The 24,222-nt window shown below is 36.1% G+C and overlaps 1 protein-coding gene across 1 annotated transcript in view; it reads left to right on the top strand.

Moving 5' to 3' along the window:
* LOC140623592 (bifunctional heparan sulfate N-deacetylase/N-sulfotransferase 4-like) overlaps positions 1–24,222 on the top strand; it is a 285,724-nt gene that overhangs the window by 243,916 nt on the left and 17,586 nt on the right. Inside the window, 3 exon segments of the mRNA XM_072810036.1 lie at positions 821–1,003; positions 17,555–17,651; positions 22,805–22,928. Of these exon segments, the coding sequence (XP_072666137.1) occupies positions 821–1,003; positions 17,555–17,651; positions 22,805–22,928 (404 nt within the window).

The following is a 24,222-nucleotide window of genomic DNA, read 5'->3' as shown; positions in this document are numbered from 1 at the left end:
TAGGAAGATACCACAGACTGGGTGGTTTAAACAACAGACATTTATTTTTCTCACCATGTTAGATGCTAGAAATCCATTAATTGAGGTGCCAGAAAATTTAGCTTCTGGTGAGAACTCTCTTCCTGATCTGTAGACAGCAGTCTTCTGGCTGTGACAGAGGGAGAGAGATGGGGGGTCGGGGGAGAAGAAAGAAAACATAGAGAGACAGAGGGAGGAGGAGAGAGAGAGAGAAAGGGAGGTAAAGGGGAAGTGAGATGGAGAAAGGAGGAGAGAGGATGGGAGCAGGGGAGAGAGGATAGAGAGAGAGAGTACAGATATTTCTTCTTCTTACAAGGGCTCAAGACCTATCGGGGCACCTGGGTGATTGAGTTGGTTGAGCTCTGCCTTGGCTCAAGCCAAGATCTCAGTGTCCTGGGACCTAGTCCTGCATCAGACTCCCTACTCAGTGGGGAGTCTGCCTCTCGCTCTCCCTCTACTGCTCCCCCTGCTTGTGCTCTCCTGTTCTCTCTGTCAAATAAATAAATAAAATCTTAAAAAAAAAAAAAAAAAAGACCTGTCAAGATTAGGGTCCTGCTCTTATGACCTTGTTTCACCATGATTACCTTCCTAAAGCCCCAATCTTTGAAAAGTCACATTGGACTTTATGATTTCAACATATAAATTTGGGAGGAACACTGAAATTCAGTTCATAACACCACGTAAAATGATAATTGTACTTCTCATGAAATTACAAGATTAGATGAGGTCCTATCTAGAGCTTCTATGCCATTTTTGAACTTAAGTATGTTATATTTTATGGTCACTTTTATTTATCTTTCAGATCAGCATTTTCATGACCCATTTGTCGAACTATGGGAATGACCGCCTAGGGTTATATACCTTTGTGAACTTGGCCAACTTCGTGCAGAGCTGGACCCACCTGAAATTGCAAACTCTGCCTCCAGTACAACTAGCACACAAGTACTTTGAGCTCTTCCCTGAACAAAAAGACCCTCTTTGGCAGGTAATGCTAAACATTCTCTCTGTAAGGAAGGAAAGAAAACACTGCCTAATTTGTATTAGGAGCTCTGTTGGAGGTATTAAAACTGACATTTAACACAAGGTGCTTTTTTATTCAATAGTTTCATTCTCTTTAAGAACATTTTTTTAATGGATTAAGTGTACTTTTTGTTTTTCTGGGGTGTTGGTTGGTTGGTTGGTTCTGAATTTTTGCTTTGAGAATGTTGTTTTGTTGTTGGTGTCTTCTCGGTGTTAATCGTTTTGACTCCCACTTAGTGTAAGCATTAACTGGCAGTAAAATGATTAGGCACTGGACATCTAGGGAGATAGAAACCAAGAGCAGTCTTAATCTAAGACCCTCTAGGTAAACCCTGATATGTATGTGTAAACACAGTATAAATAAAAAGAGAAAAGCAATTTTTTTATCATGCTTTTACAGATTCTGTCTTTACTATGTCTTCACATTTCTTTTAATCTAGCTAATCTTTCACTAGAACTAGATCTATTGGGAAAAGAAAAATTGCCAGTTTTAGGATTGTTTTTACAAATAATTCAACTTCATGTAGGAGCTACTGAGCTTCAGTATATGAAAATGTAAACTATTTGCTTCTTAGCAGTTATCTAGGAAAATGCTACCTCTCAGTTTCTTGGTTCTTTATGCATTACATTACATTGACCCACACAATCAATAAGCAGGCTGCAGGGAGCAAATCACATAGTTCCCTGCTAAGCAGTTGGTAGAGAAGTAGCATCATCAGTACTGAGAAATCACCGTGAAACAGACTGTTTACCATCCTCTCTCTCTCTCTCCTCAAGACTCTGTGTTTCTCTTTGTTCTGTAGTTCATGTTACATGCTACTCTGTGTCTATACAGTCAGGAATTCATCCATCACATATTTATTGAGCATCTACTATGTGTAAGGCAAAGCGAGTTGCTTTAGGGAATGCAAAGAATAAAACATAGTATTTTCTCTCAAAGTCAGGGAAGGGTTTCCTTGCTATTCTTATTCACTAATGTATATTTCAAAGTGTGCTTTAAAACTGCTACAGTGAGTCATACTTTACTCTGATAATTTATTCAGGAACTGCACCGTTTGTATTTATGTTGAACTACACATTTTAATTCTTTCACCTTTCTAATAAGTTGCTTGACCATCTATATGTCTGGTGTCTAACTTAGATAAATAGATGAAGACATCATTATCATAGTGTATATAATCATACCAAGTAGCTGCTGGATTTCATAAAGGCAAAGTATAAATGGTATTATTCAAAAGTGCTCACGCACTTATAAAATTGATAAATCATTGATAGTAAATCAATTCTTTTCTCAAACATGTTTATTTATGAGATATCTATAATTCATGGTATGGTAATAATAAAAAGTATCCAACTTAACAAAGGTTGCAAACAGTTAACATGTAAAAAATGAGTCAATAGTCCCATGCTCTAATCTTTCTTTTCCTTTAGAGGCAGAAATTTTATTTTAGATGAAGGATTTGTATCTCTTATGGTTGTGTGAGTTTTTTTTTTATTGAGAATTGTATTTATTGGTACCACTTCAATATGAGCGACACTATTCCTTTTGGTAAGGAGTAAATATAATCAAAGATACACCAGCTCTGGGGCACCTGGGTGGCTCAGTTGGTTAAGCATCCAACCCCTGATTTCAGTTCAGGTCATGAACTGAAGGGTGTAAGATTGAGCCCTGTGTGAGGCTCTGCACTGGGCATGAAGCCTGCTTAAGACTCTTTTGCTCCTTCTCCCTCTGCCCTTCCTTTCTCTCCCTCTGTCTCTCTCTCTCTCTCAAAAAAGAAAAAAAAAGATAGAGATACATCAGCTCCAATATGATTTGGTCAATTTGATGATTCTAAATATTGATTGAATTTTTATTAAATATGAAATACTGTGTTAGTTGATTGGGGGTGTAAACGAAAAACAGGAACAGAAAATAAACTATTTCTTAGAGAACTGTATCATTTTGAAGATATAAGAACATAAATGTATATAAAACATTTGTAAGTGCTAACAATTTTGAATAGCATCATAGAGGTAAATTCCTAGGTAGTTCTTAATAAATTATGGAATTAATCAGAAAAGGCTTCAGGGTTCATGAGTTTTTGTTACTGCTGTTGTTATTTATATGTTTAGCAATTTTAATATATATTATTGAAATAGCTTACTATAAAAGTACTTCAATAACTTCGTAAACATTTACTTTCAAAAATCCCACTTTATCAAGTAAATTACATGGTTTCTTTTGATTGAAAAATAAAACTGCAAGAACTTCTCATTAAAGTGCCATATAGTCTCAAATATGTTTAAGAAGGAAAACAAGAAATAGAAAGCAGAAGAGCAGTTAAGTTCAAGAGGGAATTATTCAGGTATGTGAGATTTTGAGAACATTTAACTTATTGAAGCAAGGCTGATAAACTTTGCCAGTCATAAACCAAGTCCATGAGACTGCAAACGGTTAAATAGAGATAAATGCATAATAATGTCTGAGTCCCTTTCCCTGGCGGTTATCTCTTCTTTCCATATTCATATTTATAATGACAAACAGAGCAGCTGTAAGCATTATCATCATGTTCTTTAAACAATATGAATTTAATTTAACAAAAAAAAAGCGTATAAGCATAACCAGCATTAATTAAATGTTTTGTAGCCCACTCATCACAGCCCTACAGAGTTAGGATAGATTAGTATTATGTGTCTGTCATTGTTATACATTATCAAAATTCAGATACTTTTTTGTGTTTCTCAGCACGCCTTATTTAGTGTATTTCACTTTTAAAAAGTAAATCAACTGTTATTTTTCTCTAGATTTTTAATTCACACTTTTTTTATTACTACAAATAAAAATAAACATGAATAATGGTGATCTTCACATCTATTTAGTTTTCTTTGGTTCTTTATGTAAATTTTCATTAGCACCAACTACCATATATGTGAAACTGCTTTGTCACCTAATTAAAAAGTGCAATATAAATATCTATCAATGGATAGCATGGTAAGCTCAACACAGAATGTGCCTGCGTTCTCTTCACTGGAAGCTGATTTTTTCAAAGCTATTAAATGTGAGAATATATGCTGAGGACACATGTGGAACTCTCTTCCTAAAGTTTATCCTACTTGGTGTAGTCCCTAGTGAGTAAGACTCTTTAAAGTATTCTCACGGGTTCCTGTTAATTCATATCCCTTTTTGTTTTGGAAGAATAATCACTATGAAGCATGGAAGAATAGGATTTCCCCTCCCCCCTCTTTTTTAAAACTCTCATTATAGAAACTCAAACCACAACATGGAGGCATTTAGAAGGTCAGATTTTTGCACATTCGCTAATCGATGCTTTTAAGTTCTCAAGCTGTCAGGTTAGCTCAGCCTCAATCTTCACGCAGCCACTCCAGACTCTCACTATCAACAAACATGCCAAGCATGATGTGGATTTCTGCTTGCCTGTGTGACCAAGGGAATGCTCAAAGAGCTGCAGTTTCTTTCTCTACATGCCAGTATCCCCAGGATTAAAGAAGTAGGAAAGAAAATCACAGGGTTCTAACCTGAGGAGGTTAGCACGTTTGTTGACTCTAGCTGTGAAATCATCCAACTCCAGCTTAGAAATGATGAGATTTGGACATCTGTGACATAAACAAATCCCAAAGTCTAGCACCATACACACTGTAGGTTCTATTATTATAATGTCTGTTAAAGGAATAAATAAATTCTACCACAGAGAATTATAGATTATAAGAGCAGGAGAAGAAGTTAGAGACATCCAGCCCAGCATATTTATTTTAGAGAAGACATAGGTGACACCTTGGGAAGTGAAATATCTTGTTCTAAGTCACTAGGATTATTATGGACAAGTCAGGAGTAAAGCTCACGTTTTCTTATTCCGACTCCAGTGTAGTTCCAGCCACACATCAAGATGGTAGTTTTACATTCAGAAAAATAAATCTACTGCTATCATCAACCCTCTCTGTAGGATGAAATTTCAGGCATACCTTGTTATTTTAGAAGAATCTGGTGATGTATTCAGAGTGAATTTGTTTGACCTACACTTTTGAAGTACCTACATAATAGAAAGGTCTTTGCTTTCATAGAACTTACAAACCATAATAGCTCTTAGTTATGTGAACAAAATGATATTATAAGTTTGTTTTCATATTTATTCCTCTTTTCTACTCTCTACCTTATTTATGACTCTATTATTGCACTTACAATATGGTCTTGCAGACACTTTTGCCTGTCATATACCAGCTCATGCAAACTTTAAGATGTGAGAATATGTTTATTCATGCTTGTAACCTAGAACCTAGCACAGTACCATAGCTACTGTCATTAAAATCTCCTGAATGAGGGCAGCCCCGATGGCCCAGCGGTTTGGCGCCACCTTCAGCTGGGGGTATGATCCTGGAGACCCAGGATCGAGTCCCAGTCAGGCTTCTTGCATGTAGCCTTCTTCTCCCTCTGCCTGTGTCTCTGCCTCTCTTGCTCTCTGTGTCTGTCATGAATAAATAAATAAAATCTTAAAAAAAAAATCTCCTGAATGACTAAGTGAAAGCAGAGGTATGTGCACAAGAAGTCAAAGTGGCACACTTGTTTCTTAGAAAACAGTAGGGATCCAAGAGAAGAAGTAGGGATCCAAGGGAAATAACCTCAAAAAGCACATACAAGTCAGTTGGGAAATCTTTGGATACTATCAGAGTAATCTGGATGTGACTGGCAACAAAGAGCACGTATGTGTAAGTTCTGAAGATGAGTAAAGTAATTAAAAAAAAAAGGATTAACCAATAACGTTTATACCAGAAACCTTTTTTCCAGGACAGGTAAGAATAGGGAGATACTAATATTAGGACAATAATCCAGCCATGAGAGAGGGAAACCCTGAGTAGCATCATGGTTGGGAAAAAAGTGGGACCTTTGAAGAAGTGGTAGTTGTTTGTGAGACACTGAGATAAAAGGAAAACTGATCTGCAAGTAATCACCCCACAGCCAGGAAATAAGAGTTCTATAATTTATTATTTTTTATTTCCATTTATTCATCTTTTAGCCTTTCCAGTGAAATAGCCAGAATAGTTTTTTATCACTTCATAGATGGCAGAGTAGAGGCATTGACATTATCATTATCTTACATATTTTTCCCTAATCACACTTTGAATTAATGTATTTGTTATATATATCTTCCTAACTCAGGCTAGTATTTAAACATTTCAAGAATACTTCCCAAATATGTAGGTAATTCCTCATGATTTTATTTTTTTAAGAGTTTTAAAAATTTATTGAGAGAGGCAGGGGAACATGAACACAGTGGGGAGGAGCAGAGGCAGAGGGAGAAGCAGACTCCCTGCTGAGCAGGAAGCCTGATGTGGGGCTTGATCCCAGGACCCTGGGATCATGACCTGAGCTGAAGGCAAATGCTTAACTGATTGAGCCACCCAGGGGCCCCTAATTTTTTAATTTGAAAATGAAGTACTTCCCTATTTGGCTATATAAGGCTATCAGACATGCTGACATCCAGAAATGGTGAAATAAGTCATGGATTTTGCGTTTCCTGTCAAATAGTTGCAAATATGATCTCATCACGTGTCAAATTCCCCATACAAATAACTTAGTGAGGTTTAGTAATAGAAAAACTACTTGTAGGGACACCTAGGTGGCTCAGCGGATGACCGTCTGCCTTTGGCTCAGGGTTTGATCCTGGGGTCCTGGGATCGAGTCCCACATCAGGCTCCTTTCAGGGAGCCTGCTTCTCCCTCTGCCTGTGTCTCTGCCTCTCTCTCTGTGTTTCTCATGAATAAATAAAAAAAAAAATTCAAGGAAAAAGAAAAATTACTTGTAGTAGTGCCATAAAATAAATAATAAAATAAAATAAAATGCTATATATACTTTCATCCTTTCTGAATCAAAATCATTATAAAACATAGAGTTTGCAGACCTAATCCAAATATAACAACAAAAAACCCTGAATCTTCTGTGTTTGTGCCCTATAGATATGTCCGATAACTTATGTTGTACTGGAATACACTATATTAGGCCAACCTATTAATAAGAGTTTTAAAATACATTTTTAACTGAGTTGGCTATCCAGATTCTCTGACAGGATATTCATAAAACCATAAATAATAACACAAGGTACTATATGCAAGAATATGCAGTCATCTGTTTGAATATACTCAGAGTTTCAGAGTAAGCCTCTCATCTCCTAGGGTCAATTTTACTACAAAAATATTTCATGTGAAACTGCCAATGGTATCAATTTATTTAAATCAACATGGGTATAATGTGGTGACAAGTGCATAGATGTTTAAGGTAAATCAGAGGTCCTTTGTGCTTAAAGCAGCTTTCATGGAGCTGTTACCTCAGACCCGCACAGGACCACAGGTCCTTTTCAACCCATTCCCACCCTCAGAAGTAGGCATTTACGCTTCTCTGTCTTCAGACTACTTTAGAAGGAAAGTTTGGTTAAGAAATCAAACTATAAGTGTTACAGGAGTTCTGTGGAGAGAGCATTCATTATAAATCAGTGTGCACTCAGAAAAGAAAGGCTTTTCCAAGGAGTTGATGGCTAGCTGGGTTTTACGTAGTGTGCAGAGCAGAGTCAAGCTTTGTAAAGATGGTGTGTGTCTCAGAGTTTCTCCATAAGGATTTGCTGGTTGAAACACTGAGGATAAACATCCATGGCCTATTAAAATTCCTCATCAGTGTATGTGAATTGTATTAGGCTTAAATGACATTGAGAAACAAAAAATTGAAAGTCACCCGCCTGTGTAAAACAGATTGGAAAAGGATTTTGTTTTAAAGACATGTACATGGCAAAACTTGGTAAGCAGGAGAACTTTTGAAACGACAGCACCAGATAGGAAGCAAGAAGTGTAATTTTAAAAGAAAAGCAAATACATCTTTCATAGCATTCTCCTTTAAACAGTGAGGTCAAAACAGCAGAAGGCAAGCAGAGAGGAAATGAAGAGGAAACCAATAACCTCTGAAACTTTTGTAATTAACAAAATAATCCTATCATGACCACTGGGCATTTTTAAGGTCCGCTATTAAAGTCTAGATATGTCCAAGTTATCTGGAATAGGCACATGAGAGGGGATAATCAATCTAATTGATAATTCCATGGTGTCCTTGTCAGTGAAGGATGTGGAGAAGCAATGAGCAAAGCAGATTTTTAGTAGAGAAAAGGCAATATAGGTAGGAATAACTAGATCTAAGGAGAACAAAAACTATTTTCGTGTATTCTATACAAATATGAACCTCACTGTGATTTTTCAAATATGTATTTTAGCATGATTATGAATTTGAAAATTTTACTTAATTGGAAAGGAAGAATCTGGGTTTTCATCAGAATTTACTCCCCTTTCTAAGACTGGTCCATCACCTCAGGGAATCTTCTCTCCACTTCTCTTTTGTCTACTTAAAAGTAAATCGGCCTCACCTCATCATATATTCTCTGTACAAAACCACCTACATTCCCTTTACCTGGGTTACAGCTGAGTTACATGCATTTTTACCAGACAGGCAGTGTAACTCTAAAATGCCTAAAGCAATTTTAACTGAAGGGTTTTTGTTTTTTTTTTTAAGTTTCAATATATCTCTACTGCTAAATAATTAAAACAGTAAATTATTGTTTATGGCAGTTTCAGATATTCAGGGAACAATCAAATTAGAAAATGAAAGAGTATAATTGCTTTATAATTTCCTGACTTTTGAAATTAAAATAATAGCAATGGAACCAAGTATGAAAGTGCAAAAAGATGCTTTGCTTTTTCTTGGAAAGACCCTTTGACCCTCATAATCACTGTCAAACCCTCTTTCTCTAAATCTCTCTCTCTCTTTCTCTCTCCCTCTCTCTCTCTCTCTCTCTCTCACACACACACACACACACACACACACACACACACACACACGTGCACGCAATATTTAGATGCAGAGACAACCCCAGCTTTGGATTCCAAATTTGAAACTGACTTGCTGTGTGACCTTCTGCAAGGCCTAAATAAAACACCTTGCATCTCAGCCCCCTCAGGTGTAAAGAAGGGATAATGATATCTATCTTGCCAGGTTGCTTGAGGATTAGAAATAATCTATGCCAAGCAAGTGCCTGGAATATAGAAGGTGATCAATAAAGGTTAGATATTAAGTTAACTGTTATTCAAATAATTCAGATGATAGAAATAAAGTCAGAGTAGGACAAATCTAAACAAACATTTTCAGAGTATAAAATAGGTAATGCAAACATCCTGTTAATTAAGTTATGATTAACAGACACAAGGGGAAACATGCAGTAAAAGAGGTGAAAGAAATAAAAATGGGCATCTGGAAGGTCTTAAAATAGCATAACATAGAAGGAATGCAGTTATAAAGACAGGCAATCTGCCTAGATTGAGGTATACAAATGCCACCAACTGTAAAATACGAACAGGAAAAACGGTAGTGTAAATTGAATTGTTAGCAGTAAAAGCATTTCGAACAGCAAGTGTTGTAACAGCATCCAGGTAATTTTGTTTGATAGTTTACTTCTATCAGTATAATTTCTGGGGAAAGCACAACAAGAAATAACTAGTGTCTTTATCTACCAAAAAATGGCATCTTTACCCAAGTTCTGTATGTTAAAGAAAACTCTTTTCAAGTCTTATTTTAAATTTGCCCATTTCTGTGAATGTTTTATTTCACTGGTTTTGCATGCAGAAATCTGAATGGCAAAGGCATGTGTACTACAGTAAAGAAAATAAGTGGCCTAGTTGAACACAGAGAACCAGAAAGATCTCACAAGAGACCCTTTCAGCAGTGGCAGTGAATAATTGTTCAGTTTGTTCATCTACCTTTGCTAAGCATAAAGTAACCATTTGAGCAAATGAATTGAGCATTTAATCTGAGATTTGTTCTTCATTGGGTTATGTGTGAGGAAACTTGATAAGTGTAGGTCATGGGAACCCTTATCCAATGGTTTAATATATAAAATACAGTTGAAAACTAAAGTTCTTTACAGAGGAAGCAGTTAAATAATATGAGAATAATGTTTAAGATATAAAGTGATGACTTAAGGAAATAGCAAAAACTAGCTTCTGGGGCCCCCATGAAAAACATCATTGGAGATTGCAGACATGTTATTTTTGTGGGAATTTTGGAAGTATAATGTCTGCACAGTTCCTATCATGTTAGTTTTCAAACATATATCAGAATCTGTCTATGCCTATTATGAAAGACTTACTGTGCCTGTCTCAAGTCATTCAACCTGTATTTATCAAGCACCTGTTACATATTATATTAGACAGACCTCTTCAAAGAACTTACATTCTACTTGATACAGAATTATTATAAATATAAATGCATTTTATATGTAACATAAAATTACTATAAACACATACTTGAATAGAATAACTTCAGGTACTGAAATATAATGAAAAAAAAAAAATAACCAGAAGCTATCATAGAAAGACAGGAGTGGGAGGAAGTGCTTTGATCTGGTCATCAGGGAAGGCTTCTTGCATAGGGTGATATTTCAGTTCAGACCTGAGTGATGACAAGTGCTAAAACAATAAATTGGATGAATGCAGGAGCCAGACAGGAAGCATACTCAAAAATAAATTGAGTTGGGATTACATAGGGGTCTTTGGGTCTGGTAGGACAATCTATATTCTCAAGTTTGCCTAAAGAAACTCTAAGCTATTTCCCTATCAGGTAAGTCATACATTCCAGGAATCTAGTCACCAAACTGAATTTGTCCTGAGAAGGGGTAGCCATCTTAGGGTCTAGGGTTCTGACAGTAGACCAGGAAGTCTGCTCTCAGGATGGATATCTATAATAAACCAGTCCATCAGCAACAGTATCTTCTTTCTGTTCCTTCAACTGACTAATCTGGACAAAGAAAAAAAAAGGGGGAGTCGCTAACATGGGAATCACATAATAATCACTCTCTTTTACAGAGAACAATTTAATTACTTAAAATATATTAACTCCCTTAATATCCTCAATAATCATGTGAGGTAGATACCATCAATCATTATTTTCTTGATAAGGAAACTAGGGCCCAGAGAATTTAGGAAAATTCTGTAAGACACAGAGCTCCTGAGCTCACACTCTTAACAACCCCTGAGCTCACACTCCCTCCTGAGCTCACAGTCTTAACAACTGGGCTATGCTAGCCCTCTAAAATAAATAGGGAAGGTTATTGGGACATATTAGCTTACAGTAGACTAATAATCTGTGAGATTTTTATTATGGATTGGTAAAAAGAAATAAGAGCATTCCACAGAAAAATAAATTGTGTAAATAAATTTCAAAGAATCAGGTGCAGACATGAGCATATCTATAAAAGTGAATACAGTGTAGTTGAAACATTAAGTTGGTTTGGGCAATTATATTTTTTCTTTTTAATTGAAGTATAGTCGTCACAGTGTTACATTAATTTCAAGTATACAGCATAGTGATTCCACAAGTCTGTGCATTATGTTAAGCTCACCATAAGGTTAGCTACTATCATCCTACACTATTACAATACCATGCTGTGCCTTTTATTCCTGTGACTTATTCATTCCATAACTGCAAGCCTATACTTCTCACTCACTCCCTTTCACCGATTTTTTCCCACTATGCCAGCAGGCAAGCATCTATTCATTCTTTATATTTATGGGTCTGTTTCTGCTTTTTTGTTGTTCATTTTATTTTTTAGATTCCACTTATAAGCAAAATCATATGGTATTTGTCTTTCTCTGATTTACTTCACTTAGCATAATACCCTCTAGATCTAACCATGTTGTCACAAATGTCAAAATCTCATTATTTTTTATGACTTGGTAATATTCCATTGTATGTACATGCCACATATTCTCTATACATTCATCCATCAATGGACACTTAGGTTACTTCCATATTTTGACTACTGTAAATAATGATTCAGTAACCATAGAAGTGCATATATCTCTTCAAATTAGTGTTTTTGTTTTCTTTGGGTAAGTACCCGGTAGTGGAGTTATTGGATCATACAGTATTTCTATTCTTACTTTTTTGAGGACACTCTATACTGTTCTCTACAGTGACTGTACCTATGTAATTACATTCCTTCCAACAGTGCCTGAGGGTTCCTTTTTCTCCACGTCATCACCAACATTTGTTATTTCTTGTTTTGGATTTCAGCAGTTCTGACAGGTGTAAGGTGATAGCTCATTATCACTTGATTTGCGTTTCCCTGATAATGAGTGATGTTGAACACCTTTCCATGTGTCTGTCTATTGGCCACCTGTATGTCTTCTTTGAAAAAGTGTCTGTTTAGGCCCTCTGCTCATTTTTTAATCAGATTTTTTTGCCGTTGAGTTGTATAAATTCTTTATATATTTTTATATAAACATATTATCATAATTTCATTTGCATATATCTTCTCCCATTCAGTAGATTGTCTTTTCATTTTGTTGATCGGTTTCTTTGCTATGCAAAGACTTTTTAGTTTGGTGTAGTCAGAATAATTTATTTTTGCTTTTGTTCCCCTTGCCTGAGGAGACATATCTAGAAAAATGTTGCTAAGGCCAAAGAGATTACTGCCTGTTTTCTACTAGAAATTGTATGGTTCCTGGACTCACATTTAGGTTCTTAATACATTTTGAGTTTATTTTTATGTAGCTACTATCAATTAACAACATGTTAATTCAGAGCATTGCTACTCAAAGTGTGGTCCGTAAACAAATGGGCTTAAACTGTTTGTTGCTGATTTTCCATGAGATAAGAAATTTGTGCCAACATGTAAATCAACTATATCACTGAGCACACTGGCTGCTTCAGCTGGAATTTTGTTTTTTACTTATAGCAGGATGTTCTTATTGAAGTAAGCAGTTCAATAATTCACATTCTGACACAAGTTCCTTACCTTCTTGTAGATAAGTCCTTTGAAACACGTTGACTTAGTGAACAGGCAAGATTACTATAATGATGACATTCCAAACAGTAAATTGACTGAATAAAATAGATATGTATTACTCACTTATACAACTGTCTAAAAAGTGGGCAGGCCACTTAGGAGAGTTAAGACAGCTCTATTCCACATGGTCATCCAGTGCCCCAGGTCAGCAGTTATTCAACATCTCCAAGTCCAAGGCACATGCTATAATTGTAGCCATTTTACAGCTGATAGTTGGTAAGAAAGGGGAAATCTAGGGATAGTGGTTTTATCTTTACATAGATACTTTACATCATTTTGCCTTTTTTTCCTTTGGACTGAAATGATTCATATGAGGAAAGCTTGATTCAAAGTGTGAAACATAGTCTCTAGCTGGAAATTTACAAACTGTGCAAAATAAGGAATGTTTTATAGCTGAAGGACTAGATAGTTTACCCCTCTCTGCCATAGTGAAAATTATGATTAGAGAACTAAACTGAAGCTAGACTATTGAGGATTTGAGATTTAACACTAAATAAAATAATGGCAGAAAATAAAGACACTGGTAAAAATAAAATAAAAATTCAGTTATTATGCAAGAAAAAATGTGAAGTTTATTTGCTTGTAATTAACTCCTTTTATTACAGTTTCTACAGATGAATTCATAGAAAAACCCAAGGTGTATAGCCTAACTTTTCCAAAATGAATTCTCATATAACACAGTTGTCTTTATATGATATTGGTCTTTTTATATTACACTCCACTCTTGTTCCAATGGAAGATGGGGATGGAAAATGCATTAGGATCAAGTCTGAGATAAGAAATTTTGCCAAATGATTTATTGAAGAGATGCTCTCAGGAAAAACCTATAAGGGAAAAGGTGAAACAGGAAAGAGAAGAGGAAACAGCCCATGTGGGCAGAGGAGGAAAATCCATACTCTGAATATGAGTGAGCAGAGGTTAGGATGAATCACTGCCTTTTTCAAAATGGAAATGTCCAATATAATCAATTTTCCACTAAGTGGTAGGATAGTGCTATTTCTGGGATTTAGAACTGGTCTGTTACTGACAAGTCAGATATTCAACAGTGGCTGTAACTAGAGCAGACTTAGAAGAGAGAAGCCCATGAACGGCATCCATCTTGCTATTGTGGCTTCTCAATTCATGAATCCATTACTTCAGCAATGGGTTAACCAAGGATAGAGGTTAGGTGACAAGTGGGAATTTTGGGAACTGGCTGAGTCATTCTGTCCACTTGGTTTTTTAGCATTTCTACAGTGAATACTCTCTGGTGTACATTAATGTGCAGTACAAGTTCATCACACTTTTTGGTCACTGTCATGGGTCCATCCACTTTTCTTTTCCCTAGAATTATAAGCCCTTATATTCCCAACCGGCTCCTTTAAGTCCCTTGCAAATCATGTCACCACTGTCTGTTATAATCTTATGTTGCCCTACTAGTCTACCCATAAAAAAAGGAGATGACCAGGAACATTGCCCAGAACTCTGTTAATAGGAAGTTTTCCCTTAACCACTGGTTTTTAGGAACCTCTCTGAATGGGGCTGCAGTGCAACAGCAGTCCACTTTAGCCCCCTGCCAACATATGAACCAACCTGTCCACTAACCAAGCTTGAGTTTCCCCTCTCTTCATCAGCAGAATATAGGGGGCCTTCTGTGAAACTATAGGAATGAGCTGATATAGAGGTATTATGTCACCTAACAGTAATAGGTGACATAAAGGTCTGGGCCACTCATTTGTAAAGCTTACTTGTAGCCTTTGGATCAGCTTGAGATCAATCCCAGACACACCACTCCCATCTTAAAATGCATTGCTACTGGGTACAAATGAATTTAGGATTTGGTGGATCTGCCAATACTCAGCTTATGATGGCCAGTTATGGCCACACAATTAATTTGAAAATTCACGGCAAACACTATCACTTCTAGGGCTCAGTAGAATACCAGGAGTAGATACCAGTTTGAATGATCTGCTGCAGGTGGCACACCTTACTGGAGAACTTTAGGGGTGTACATTATGATTCTCCTCTGGGGCTTGACCAAAACTCTATTTGGCATCCTTTCATACCATAGATGCCATAGTGCCATAGATCTGCCCAGTTGTATGATCCAAGTGGAAGGGCTGCTTGTACCTCGGTCTTAACTCTTGCAGGACTCTTTCTTGTTCTGGGTTCCACTCAAAACTAGCAATTTTCTGCATCATCCTGTCAATGACACAGAGCAGTATTCCTTAGTGCAATAAAATGCTGCTTCCCAAACCCAAAGAGGCCTATCGAGTTATATTCTTCTTTCTTAGTAGTAGGAGTCACGAAGAACAAAAACAGACTTTTACTTTGGTGGGGAGGTCTCATCATGCTCCAGAACCCTGGATCTTGAAAAACCACCAAAGGTGGTAGGTCTGGTAGATCCCTGAAACTTTTCTGGCTTTTCTTCCACCCTCTGGAGTGCATATGTCTTCCTAAGGCAGCCAGAATACTTGACACTTGTTACCTACCAGGTACAATTAACATCATGTCATTAGTACAGTAGACCAATGTTAAGTTCTGTGGAATGTCAAGATGATCTAGGCCCTTTCAGTCTATATAATGACACCAAGGACAAACAGCTTTGAAAATTATCTTTGAGAAAAATATTAAAATATTATTTTGAGGAAAAAAAATATATAAATAATATTTTTCTCTTCCTTTAGTGCTTTGTGTCTTCTTAAAAAAAAAAAGCTTCAAAGCAAGAAGGGAGGAGACTAAACAAATTAAGTAATGAGAATTCAAATGAACTAGAGGGTTTAATTTGGCATTCTTTAATTGAACTTTGGAAGTTCAACTGTGGTAAGCATTTCTTGATGGATCTCCTATTTTTAATTAGAAAAATTTATACTCTGGGATCCCTGGGTCGCTCAGTGGTTTAACGCCTGCCTTTGGCCCAGGGCGTGATCCTGGAGTCCCGGGATCGAGTCCCACATCAGGGTCCCTGCATGGAGGCTGCTTCTCCCTCTGCCTGTGTTCTCTGCTTCTCTCTCTCTCTTTGTATCTCTCATGAATAAATGAATGAAATCTTTAAAAAGAAAAAAAAAGAAAAATGTATACTCTGTGCTGGAATGCAATGTTGAGAAGTCTATGATTTTACAGCACTTGTATTTGGCAAAATGGTCAAAAGTGTCATAATTAAAGGCAATTTATCTGACAAGTTTTAACTTGAAAAATATTCATCAAAGAAAGATACTCCAAATGGAAAATAACTGTGGAATATTTGGTCTCTAATATTTGAACATTTCAATATGGAAAAAAGCTACAATTGGAAATAACAGAAACAAATTTCCTTTAACAGAATTTACTCTTGCTTACTTCAACTCTATAAAGAAAATATTTCCCCCGTTAAAAATTTAGTGGTCTATAGAGGAGAGTCGATTGAAAGTATCAACATTTTCAAATTTATTAATCATGAATGGAACTTTGAAAAAGATTGCAAGCAATTTTATGGAAAAATAAAACATAATAGGATCACACTGAAAACAATCATTCTTTAGTGGAACTTTTCTGACATGGTATTAGAAAAAGATGTGGTTAAAGAAACTGATTAAAGTACACAAATATGAACAGGGGGCTCCCTCCAGGATCCCAGATCAGTACCTCAACTGAAGGCAGACACTTAACCTACTGAGCCACCTAGGCACCCCTAGTACCGTAATTCTAAAAGCATAACTCATTGGCTTTACTTCTTCAACCATAAATAATTAGTCATGTCATTTGTAATACTTGGATAACAAATATATAATTATAATTATTTTAATGCCTAACATGATTTTAGACAGAATTTAATTTGTGAAAATTATTTTAATATATTATTTAGTTTAACTATAATAAAACCGTTATTTGTCAGTCAATAAGTATTTTTTAAAATGTATTATTTTCATTTAATGGCTCTTTTAATTCTCAAAAGTGTCATGATTTAGATAATAAACGTGGGTCAGTAAAATGAAATGCAAGAAGAATGGAATAGGAGAAGGTTAAGATGGAGATAAAATTGGACCTATGGATATGTTGGGCCTGGCATTTCCTCACCACCATCTATATAGCTATCATACAAATGCAATTTAAACTATTGGTTAAGAGCTCAGGAGGGAGATACAGCCTAGAAATGTTGATCTACATGGCATCAGCTTATAGGGTACGGCCAAACATTAGGATTTGTTAGAATAGTACATAGTATGTGAAAAGAAAAGGAAAAGTTGGCCAAGTCTGGAGTTCAAAAATGAGCCTCTAGCCTCTAGGGAAAAAGAAATAGGAAAGATTAGGGGAGAGCTCAGATATCTGAGAAACTATGGTCAAATGAGATTAAGACAAGTAAAGGCTCCAATATATAGATATTTAACATAAATCCAGAGATGGAATGGAATCTCAGCAGTTAGAACCTAGCCAAGTTTCAGAAAAGGATGACAACAAGATCAACTTAATGCTGAGCTCTAGCTTTGGAGCTAGGAAAGGAAGGAAGGTGCCATTGGAGGTAGGAAAGGAAAGGAAGCTGCCAATTTATAAGGAAACAGGAAATCAGAGAACCAGAACCAAAGCAGAGTCTAACTCCTAGTTCTAGGATATTAGGCAAGGATTTGATCCTGTCAGAACACAACCAGAAGTTCATTACCCAGTAACATTGATTATTCTTCTTGCAGAATCCATGTGATGATAAACGGCACAAAGATATTTGGTCCAGAGAGAAAACTTGTGACCACTTGCCAAAATTCCTGGTCATCGGGCCACAAAAAACAGGTAGGAATACCCAGTGGTGCTGTCTGTATACTTTTTTATTTACTTTTTGTCATGTAACATATTGTCATAGATTCTAATTGGATTAGGTCTTGTTTTGTGAAATATCTAGACATCCGTCCAAGTTCATTATTTGAATTGTCTTTCATCCCTGTGGATCTTTATGCTATGATCCTCAAAGGGATCCTAATGCTGCCTATTAATTAGACTTAAGGACTAAATTTTTAACTATATATTTTAAAACTTTTCAACAGATGTCAAATTTTTGACAACTTTGTGATAATGTATCACAGTTCCAGTATCTGATTTTTAACCCCTACTTTTTTGTAGCTTTGCCTAATTATCTCCAAAATTAAGTCATAAAGCAAGCAATTGGCCTGATTTAAACTTTTTTACACTGTATATCAGCCTTGAATTGATTTTTTTCAGAGCCAGTGTCATTATTACTTTCAAATATTCTGTGTGTGATTTTTAAAAAAATAATTATTAAGTATAAAAATGGTTTGGACTTACTATCTGATATACCTGTGGTTCATCAGGCATTTTTCCCTTAGTATTTTCGCATATGCTGAAGGACAAGTGTATAAGACTGCAGTAAAAGAGAGTGAAAGTATTTCACCAATGAGATGACACTTTCAATTAGAATATTTTATACTTTCTTCAGCATGTGACAGTTTTATACACTTTGCTCATGTCCTGATTAATTAAAGTTTTTATTGAGTCGCTGTATTTTGAATTCACTACTTTGACTAGAAGCATTTTCATCAGTGAGTGCAGAAACCATAACACAAAACCAACAGTCACTATAAATAAGCACAGCCCAGATGAAGATATTTGTAATACACGCAAGTAGATCATTTTAAAGGTTGTGGGCAAAATTTCCAGACTATTAGATATTGGTTGTTGAAATCTTTTCTCCCACCAGTAATATAAATTGTATTACAACAGTAAGTTACACATGTGCAGAGAGGGGAAAAAATCAGCACATATTTTCAGATCTATCACTTGTGGTGGTGTTGTTTAAAATGTACATTAATTTTCTACCAACTCCCTTATAGCAGTGCTAACTCTGGAAAGACTGCTAAAGAAACAAAACATTCTCGTGTTGTAAAATTATGCTAAAAATTTAAATTAAAGACATCTTTTATCATTTGTCACTGCATATTATTATTTCTTACTTCTGCTAGAAAGCTACAGGTTAGTAAGTGTAAATCTAGCTTTCCTCTTTGCTGTTGTATTTATAAAGACTATAACTTACACCTTTAGATTTTAATATTTGACCTACCAGTATGGAAATAACAGTTTTCAGCTGCTTTTGAGGCACTCCCAAGGCAAACAAACAAAGTTAAAATAAAGGAATTGGATGATAATAATATTTTATATACTTTGAAAAATGCTATTCTAATATAAAAATGGCTGTGATAATTTTTAAAAATCTGTCCAGTCATAGAAGTCTAAAGTCTTCTTTTGTTCTCTTTATTGCTTTAGTTGGCAAAATTCCCACTGCTGTGAGAGCTGTAGATTTCCTGGACACAGCTATTGCTAAGAATCTGATCTTCAATGCAAAGTTGTCTTTAAACAACTTAAACATAACCTACATGCCCCTTGCAATAAACATGAGATATAAAAGTAGTCCTCAAACCCCTATTCCCTATTTTCTCAATTGTTGTGAAGTGAGAATAAAAGGAAGTGATGTCCCACTTCTCTGTTGTTGAACCTTGGAAGGAATTTCTATCCACTTACAGTGGGGCAGTGAATGAGGACAGACAGAGAACAAGGTAGGCCTGGGCTTATGGCACTCAAAGATTAAACCTTAGCCCTGGACAGATGGGCATTCTACATGATTCCAGATCAAATTTTGATATTACCAGGCTAGGAGGGGATTTCCAAAAGAGTTGAGTTTAACACAATAATCCTTTTGAAAAATAATATTTTATTTATTAGGGTGTCTGGGTGGCTCAGGTGGTTAAGCTTTTGCCTTCAGCTCAGATCGTGATCCCAGGGTCCTGAGATCGAGCCCCATGTCAGGCTCCCTGCTCAGTGGAGAGTCTGCTTCTCCCTCTCCCATTGCTCCTCCCCTGCTAGTTCTCTTTCTCCCTCTCTGTCAAATAAATAAATAATATTTTAAAAAATATTTTATGTATGTATTTGAGAGAGAGACAGAGGGCACACAAGCAGGGAGAGGAAGAAGCAGACACTTTGCTGAGAAGGAGCTTGACATGGGGCTCCATCCAGGATCCCAGATCAGTACCTCAACTGAAGGCAGATGCTTAACCTACTGAGCCACTCAGGCACCCCTAGTACAGTAATTCTAAAAGCATAACTCATTGGCTTTACCTCTTCAAGTAAATCAGTGTCCCCATTGTCAGTATTATTTTCTCATGACCTGGTTGGCTTACTCTGATAAAACTAAAAACAAAATTCATTGGTATAAAATAGAATGAATGCAGTTTCTCTGAGAGTTTTGCTAGACATGAGGTCTGTTTTACTTCTTCCACAGAATATTTATATCAAAGACAGTGGATAAAAATGAATGTCAATAAGAGATGAAACACAGGTGATAATAAAATGAATATACCTTTTGGGACAGTAAGCCCAGGTTCTATGACTGGTTATATGAATATCAAGCCACATACCTACTGTCCCCAGTTGAAAAGACTTTCTCCTTTCTTCCTGTCAGATGTCTCCTTGATGTCCCTCCTGCTCCTGGTGGCATGAAGGTGTTGTGGCTCAGAACATAAAGGCTTTGACTTTATGTAACCCAGGGGAGATGTGATACAATTCTGTGATCCTCAGGGTGATTAAATATTTGTCCATGTTACTAAATGAGCTTATAATGAATTTACTTTCTGATATTCAGCAATAATTCAAAAATATTCCTTTATTTGTACCCTGGATCCATCCAGTCTCAACATTGCAGGGATATTAAATTATCAATATTCTCAGCTCTCTAGTGTGTCTCAAATTCTCTCTCTCTCTCATGCATGTGCACACACGCACACACACACACACGCACTTCATCAACTAAACATTTTTATGTAGGTCCCAGCCTGAAAGGTATATAGAAAGAACCCTTTTGAATTCGTTATTCCCTTCCAGATGTTTTGGGACACTTGGGGGGATCAGCCTCCTAAGCGTCTGACTCTTGGTTTCGGCTCAGGTCATGATCTCAGGATCCCAAGATGGAGCCTTGGGTGGACTCTGCATTCATTTGGAAGTCTGCTTGAGATTCTCTCTCTCCCTCTTCCTCTGCCCCCACCCCTATGCTCGCTCATGCCCCCTCTCCTTCTAAAATAAATAAATAGATCTAAAAAATAAAAATCATTAAAAATTATTTTTAATCAGTAATTAAATTTTTAAGGGCATTTATTATTTTTACCCTCCCATTTCACTAGGGGCCACTGATTCTGGATTCCTTAACTTTCTTCCATCCAAGGTGGTTGGTCTCCTTGGATCTGTCATCACTTTAACTACTCATGTCCCTGTTCAGGTGTGGTGGTGATGTAAAACTGTGAGGATCTAAGCAGGTGGCCTTGTCATTAATTCTTAAGCACACTACCCTTTGTTCCTGCGAGCTTAAGATAAGTTAAAATAAAATGCCAACTCTCTTGTGATCTGCTCAGCTTTCAGATCCCCAGCTGCCATTGTTATGGTTCTGCCAGCACACCTGTGTAGCTCATTTCCAACTCTGCTATGGCTGGGAAATACAACAACTCCTCTTGGGTCCAACATGTTACAAAAGAGATAATCTCTTCCAGAAGGAAACTGATTTATGAGAACTATGAAAACCCAATCACTTCATGATTCTTTCTACTGTGGTCCCCAGTCTCTGGCCCAAGTCAAATGGAAACAAGGGTCAGAGATTGCATCTGCGCCCTCGGTGACATGTGGGTTCTATCAACCAGTCAGTTCAGACTACTGCCTCAGTTATCAGATCAGATTGCCCCCATTTTGCCAGAGTAGGACATTCAAGAGCCCATTTTTCCAGATTCTTGCCCTCCTCTTTCAACCTTACTGGGAACACTTATACTTTTACTTAAGGGACAGATTGAGAAAACACTTCTTCTTGGAAGCTTTCACTGACTTCACAGGTCTAAGTCACCCATTTTCTCATGCATTAGAAAAGCAATCTGGTCTTCTCTCAATATGGAAACTCTCACTATGTTGCCATTACCTGCTTACTTGACCTAAGTCCACACGTACACTTTTAAGTTGATCAAGGCCAGCAAATGAGTTTTTCTTATCAAGAGTTATCACCAGGGACTTAGAGTAACACCAGTCAGCATGTGTTGAGTAGTTTGATTTAATTTAATTGATTTGAAATAACATTAATTGAGATCCACCAGGTTCAGGTATTGTGCTGGATGCCCTTGATGCTTTATCCACTCACCAGACTTAAAAGAGGGAAATTGAGCCACCAATTTCTGATGTTCTCTCCCAGCTTAAAGCACAGTATCATCTGCTTCAGATGCCCAATTTTGTCATATCTATGTATAACTGCCTATGTGTTTTTTGCATTTATTTGTATGTCATAAAATTCCCGTGGTATCTTATTTCATATTTTTTCTTCAAATAAACTTCTTTTTACTTCAAATAAAATAATTTAAAGCAGGAACTTCATATAATCCTATAAATAGAATAACAGTTATTGATTATCAAACAGAAAAAAATGTTAAAAAAATACACTGAAGACAAAAATAGCTGTATCTTCAGTCTGCTTAACTTGGCCTACGTACTAATATTAAATCAGATGTTTAGGTAAATAGAATCATGAAGACTAATAAAAGAATACGTAGATTCTTGCACATAAAAAGTGCCTAACTGATTTTAAGGAAATCATTTTTTTAAAGCTTTTATTTGTTTGATAGAGAGAAAGAGAGAATGAGAGCATAAACAGGGAAAGGGGAGGAGGAGCAGAGGGAGAGTGAGAAACAGACTCCCCGCTGAGTAAGGAGCCCAACACAAGTTCAATCCTAGGAACCCAAGATCATGACCTGAGCCATCCAGGTGCCCCTTAAGGAAACTATTTTAATACCAGAAGAAAATTGGTCTTCTGAATATTACTTTTTGAGCAAAAATTTTGCAAAAATAGTATTTGTCTCTTCTTTTGTTGCCATGCCATATATTAACCCTTTGCCTCCTTTTTTTTGTTATAGGAACTACTGCACTTTATTTATTCCTTCTTATGCACCCTTCCATTATCAGCAATCTTCCCAGCCCCAAAACATTTGAAGAAGTTCAATTCTTTAATGGCAACAACTACCACAAGGGAATTGATTGGTAAGGAAAATAACAAAATATAAAGACCATTATTAACACATGCTCAATCACAGCAGAGCAATTATAGATGTATGCATGGCATCTACATAATTACAGCATAAATTTGTTATGCTCAATTCTACAATAGTGAATTAGAAATTAATTTATAACAACGATATGTTTAATCAGTGTTGCCTATAATTTGATTTGGACAGTGCAATAATGATAATATTTTCCTGGTAAATTAATATGATTGAATAAAGAAGATTATGGAATATTTTGTCAGAATTATTCATAAGGATATTTAAAATTATACTTAGGCATATTATTTTACTGTGCTTAGAATTTTTTTAACTACATAATTTGTCTTCACAAATTATGCTTGAGTAAACAAATAAGTTGTTTTACTTTATGCTCTGTGACATGTGTCTTCATTAACCACATAGACTATAAAATGTTCTATTATAATATAAGCTGATATTTGTCATGTAGATAATAACATAGCATTTCCAAAACCATATTAATGCTAGCCACACACATGCATAAAAGGAATATTACTTTGCATTTAATAAATTATGAAAAATTTAAAAATCACAATATTTTCCCTGAACTAAAATAGGATAAATCTGATATTAGAACTGATCTTTACTCTGGAGCTTTTTTTCTAGCTATATTCCAATTTTCTAAGAAAATATCACTCTGAGTCCAATTTCCAGTTATATAAGGCAAATCTCCTCTAAGGAAAATTCTCCTAAATGCATGCCTCTGTGGTGTGTAACTTTACGTCAACACCACATATGAACCTGTTCTCAAAAGAGGCCTGTTCTGTTTAAACTCAGCTGGGGTTAGAGTAAGGGAAGGTCAATCCCAGTGAGCAGATCTGGCTTCCCATCATGTATAAGATACACCCACTCTGCACCTAGGATATTACTATTCTACCTTACTTTTAAAAGACCAAATGAATTTTGGAAGTGAATGCAAGTTACTAAAAGCAGAACAGCAATTTTCTCTTATCTGTGAGCTCAAATGGAACACAAATTGTTAAGCAGGAATATAGATGAGACTTTCACCACTTCACATTTGGGAAACATAATAACAAATGTCAAAGAGGAAAATAAGTGTCTTATATGAATTCTTAATTGCTCTCATTATTTATTTCTAGAACATTTGAGGGTTAGAGAAGTGATGAGCTGTAAGGAGGATTACACACATAATTAAAGCCTTGCACTGAGTTAACCTCTGAACATATTGATTCCATAATCTACACACAGAGGAATGTTCTGACAGCATATGGAGGAGTGAACCTACCGAGGCA

This window comes from Canis lupus, chromosome 33 (genome assembly GCF_048164855.1).
Source record: "Canis lupus baileyi chromosome 33, mCanLup2.hap1, whole genome shotgun sequence".
Taxonomy (NCBI): Eukaryota; Metazoa; Chordata; class Mammalia; order Carnivora; family Canidae; genus Canis; species Canis lupus.
Note: the sequence above shows the minus strand (reverse complement) of the source record. Positions and strands in the feature narration are given on the sequence as shown.